General features: G+C 59.8%; 3 protein-coding genes across 3 annotated transcripts in view; 1 reads left to right on the top strand and 2 right to left on the bottom strand.

Annotated features, from left to right (window-relative positions):
- Nucleotides 1–4,451, bottom strand: part of LOC113215730 (uncharacterized) — a 112,784-nt gene that overhangs the window by 7,042 nt on the left and 101,291 nt on the right. The window lies entirely within an intron of this gene.
- Nucleotides 1–4,451, top strand: part of LOC113215731 (uncharacterized) — a 32,418-nt gene that overhangs the window by 2,007 nt on the left and 25,960 nt on the right. The window lies entirely within an intron of this gene.
- The window catches only part of LOC113203448 (phenoloxidase 2-like), a gene marked incomplete in the record, with an annotated part of 8,870 nt that overhangs the window by 287 nt on the left and 4,132 nt on the right, over nt 1–4,451 (bottom strand). Inside the window, 14 exon segments of the mRNA XM_052263809.1 lie at nt 38–246; nt 289–535; nt 647–864; nt 1,183–1,516; nt 1,602–1,736; nt 1,809–1,976; nt 2,069–2,149; nt 2,257–2,404; nt 2,517–2,713; nt 2,803–2,910; nt 3,016–3,137; nt 3,288–3,489; nt 3,933–4,050; nt 4,277–4,370. Coding sequence (XP_052119769.1) covers nt 233–246; nt 289–535; nt 647–864; nt 1,183–1,516; nt 1,602–1,736; nt 1,809–1,976; nt 2,069–2,149; nt 2,257–2,404; nt 2,517–2,713; nt 2,803–2,910; nt 3,016–3,137; nt 3,288–3,489; nt 3,933–4,050; nt 4,277–4,370 — 2,186 coding nt within the window.

Genomic DNA, 4,451 nt, shown 5'->3' with positions numbered 1-4,451 from the left:
CCCACCTGCTCCGCTTGGCGCCCGCATGGCCGCCGCCCGTGATGTGGACAGGGCAGGGGTACTTTATTTTTGGAGCCGTGTGGGGCGCTGGATCCGCGTTTGCGTCCGTGATGCCGTGCGCGGTCAGGTTGTGGTGGTTGGTGGGCGCCCAGCTGGTAGACCTGGCGCCCTGCAGCTCAGCTCTGGAGATCGAGCTGGTGGACCTGCCGCCCTGCAGCCCGGCGGTTTGCGTTCAGACGGTGGGCAACCAGCTGGACCTGCCGCCCTCCTGCAGCCCGGCGGTGGGCATCCAGCTGGTGGACCTGTCGCCCTGCAACACGGCCGTGGGTGGCTCGGTGCGGTTCTCGAACGTGACGCGCACGTCGGCCAGGGCCATGTTGGGCGTGAGCAGGTCCTCCAGCGAGGCGACGCCAGCGGGGAAGGGCCGGTCCAGGGGGAAGCCCATGGCGCGCACGTCGGGGTAGTGCGCGCTGCCGATCACGCCGCACATGAGCCAGCCGTCGTCGCACGTCTCCGACGACCCGGAAGTCGGGGCCTGTGGCGTGCACGCGCACGGACAATGAGAGGGTTGAACGATAAACGGATGGGATAATGAAAACGAGAAGGTCCAAGGTCAGGCGCCCCTGCCCGATTATCCACTCCATACCTTGTCCTGCTCGTAGTCGGTGACCATGGCGAGGAGCTGGTACGGCGTGCCGGCCGCGGAGCCCCTGGGCAGCAGCAGGCCCTGCGGCCACCCGCACCGGCACACGTTCCCCCGCCGCACCGCCCCCGCGTCCCGACCCTCCGCGTAGATGGCGTCGTTGTCGATGGTCAGCGCCGACTGCGTGGACTGGCGCCGCAGCGTGTTGTCACCCGGGGCGACTGGCGGGAGGGAAGCGGACTCGTCATTTCATTTAACAAATTAACAATTTACGGCCACTCCTTACTCCTAGAACTGGGGTACTTTTTTCACGGCATTTTAATCATATAAAATCGTGGAAGCCAAATGTGATTCTTTTTTTTGCAGCCCACGATACATGTAGCTCCGTCAAAAACATTTACTGGAAGTTTTTCGTACCGTCTAAAAAGCTGACTTTAAATTTTGGGGTAAATATTCCACCTCTTAAAAACTGCCTTTGATTTTTTGACCCTCCCCCCCCCCCTTTCCCATGGCAGTCCACCTGCACGGCGCGTACTCACGGACGGCGTCGTACACGTCCAGCAGCAGGCTGAAGCGACGCCTGAAGTCGAGGTCCAGCGGCGCGCCCTTCTCGTCCTGGACCATGAGGAGCGCGAGCCGCACGAACACCCGCCGGGGCCTGGACTCGTTGTTCGTGACCCTGAGCTCGTAGTGGAAGGGGCGGTGCTGGAGGTGGGTGAAGCGCGCGTACTGACGCCCCGCGGGCGTGTAGTCCAGCCCCAGCGACACGTCCAGGTCCGACTGCTGGTAGTACGTGCTGAGCTCGTTGGCGGCCGCCGCGTTGGCGGTGCGCACCGCCACGGAGTGCAGCGTCACCCCGGGGAGCGGTGTGAGCTGGAGACGAACGGAGGGGAGTTTTGAGTCGGCTGCGGACTGCGTGTACTTACAGTGAGCGGAGCGGAGAGGCGCCAAGACGTACGTCCTTTGCGATGTCGTAAGGAAGAGTGTACTTCTTCTTGTACTTCTCGTACAGGTCGTCCATCAGCTGGTGGATGTTGAAGAAGGCCGGGTCCTTGGCCACGGTTGTGATGAAGGAAGTCACGGTCAAAGGTTCCTGTCAAAGCAAAACATCAGCGAGCGATCTCTCTCACCCCGGGCCTTCGATGCCATGCGTCCGGGCACTCACGTTGTGGACGGCGATGGGGTCCGCCGCCCTGGGCAGGTTGGCGTGGAGGTCGTTGTGCACATTTCCGTAGAAGTTGTAGTCCGGTGACACGACTGTGTTCCCTTCAAGAAGGTTGCTGATGATGTCCAGGCCTTCAATGTCCACCAGCCTCTTTTGAGTTCCGTTTTTCTGTCGGGCATGTCGTAAGCTCCGTTCCGTAAGCTAGGCCTCCCTGCCTCAGTGAGTATAAGTTGAGGAGAATATAAACTCTTTGTACTTACAAGTACTACGTAGCCTTGGTCAAGGACACGCTCATATCCTTTAATCCATTTATCGTGATTGTCGACAAACGTCTTCAGAGGCTGGAACACGCGGATACGAAGTGGCAATGAGATACAATTCAGATCAATAACACAAACACAGTCACAGTCTCTGCGACGGTGGGTAAGTGTCAGTGCGGGGCGGTCACCAGCAGCGTGGCGTTGTCCTGTCGCCCTACGGTCCCCTTGGAGCCGTGGAGATGAACCATCTTCGGGAAGTAGCCCTTGGGCAGCGGCTTGTGCACGTCCATGGGCAGCACCGCCGGCAGCCCGTTGGTGAACCTTTCGGCGTTGTATCTGCATGCAGAGAAGATCCCCGTGAAAGAACGCCCCTTATCGGCTCCCCTGCTGTTTGCCGCCCAATTCCACGTTTTGAATAAATGGGCAGGTCGCAAGGTGATCGACCGACCTGGCCGTGAACTGGCGGTGCAGGTGAACGAACAGCTCCCCGCGCCGCGGCAGGTCCACGTACTGGTCGTCGTCCGTCCCCGCCGGGTAGTACACGTGCCACTTCCAGTGGAACACGTGGAAGTGGGGGTCCTCGCGGAAGTACCAGAGCACGCTCTCGTCGTCCTTGCCCACGTTCCTCGCCACGGCCACGGGCGCCTGGCAGCACGGGGTGGCGGGCATCGCAGTTAAAGCAGGCCGTCCCGCCCCCGTCAACTTCAACAGGGCCTGTATTTGTTTACGCTCACCCTGTTGTTGGGGGGGACCATGTGCATCTCCTCGCGGGCCTTGGCAAAGAACTCGTCGTTGACGTAGAGCTCGGGGATGTACTCGGGGAGCTCGGGGATCCTGAGGTCCTGCAAAGACGTTCAATGCCAGGTCAGTGATGAGTGCGTTCGTGTTTGCGATACGGAGACGGATATATGCGACGACCGCGGGGAACGACCCCCGCCGCCGCGTACCCGAACGCTCTGCAGAGGAGACCGCAACATGTACAGCATGAGGGCGTCCAGGATCATCTCTGGGTTGAAGTGAAGACGCGCCCACACAGCCCGGGCGAGTAGGTCCTCCACCGACGAACTCTCTGCGCACACAAGATCAATTTTCTTTAAAAATGTGAAAAGGTAATGTTTTACCGGAAAAATAATGACGCTCCCCCCCCCCCCTTACAAAAAAGGGGGGAAAAACACGACAACCGGACTTTTATTTCACCTCTACTCCCGTTGCAACTCACCGTCGAAGAAATGCCAGAAGCGGATGACGAGCGCGAGGAAGGGCGGCGCGGACCTCGTGAAGGCGCTGCGGAAGGGCAGCCTGGTGTTGATGTCGGCGAACCTCTCAGCCGGCATCTCTATCTCGGGGACCATGACGACTCGCTTCGCAGCACGGCGCACCTGCTCGCGAACCTCGGCCTCCCGCTGCCGGTAGCGCTCGGGCTTCGCAGAGAGAGTGGATGGCGTCAGCAGCATGCTCAGCTCAGCGGAAGTACCCCATCGAGCTTATCCCAGTTACTGTTACCCAGCAGTTACTGTTTCACTCGCATTGGGGCGGGGGCAGTTTGAAGTTCTACTGACGGGAAGGGTGATACCACGAGGGTTGCCTACGTACAGGCATATGTTGCCTATTTTCAGGCGTCTCATCTGGGACCGACGGGGGACGGAAAACCGCCACTGCATTGGAGCCCCAAGGCTTGTCCCCATACAACATGACTTTTTTCGAAGGGGGGGGGGTGTTGTACAAATATTCAGGTGTCTCAAAAGGATCAGACCATTATAGGAGTCCTGTGACTGAGCGCTAAGCTGGCCCGCTCGAGCACGGGTAGGGGATGTGACCCCCCCCCCCCCCGGTATGCCCCCGTAGTATGCGAACTACCCCCTACCAGGTAGGCGTGGGGCACGTCGAAGGCGACATCTCGGTTGATCCCCCGCAAGGAGAAGATCGGCTCGGCGGGTCTGTCGAACAGGTACAGCAAGTCGGAGGCTGCGGGCCGCGCGGGACTGGTACAGAGCAAAAAGTTTAGGGGTGAGCGCCCACAACCCCAGTCGAAAATGCCATTTCAAGTGATGTCGAAACGGTGTCGAATCGATAACAAAAACTACTATGTGTCGTTTCGACACAGTTTCGACGTCCGCTCCTTAAGGGCCTGGTGCGGCGGCTCGCCGCACTCAGCGTTCGCTTGAATACAGCGGGAAGAACACTGCTGCAGAGCAGGTGTCTACCTACCTCACGGTTTCGCTGGGGTGCTTGACCACGTAGACGACGCCGACCACCAGCCCCGCCGTCACCAGCAGGACGGACACGGCGCCGATCCAGACCCCTGCAGTGGAGGCAGGAATAATTATTACGCATTTTTCGTGCCTTTTTTTTATTTCACTGCCCTGACGAGCCTAGGGGGGGG

Source organism: Frankliniella occidentalis, unplaced genomic scaffold (genome assembly GCF_000697945.3).
Source record: "Frankliniella occidentalis isolate FOCC.00 unplaced genomic scaffold, Focc_3.1 Scaffold14, whole genome shotgun sequence".
In the NCBI taxonomy this organism is placed as follows: Eukaryota; Metazoa; Arthropoda; class Insecta; order Thysanoptera; family Thripidae; genus Frankliniella; species Frankliniella occidentalis.
This window is presented reverse-complemented; position numbering and strand designations above follow the sequence as displayed.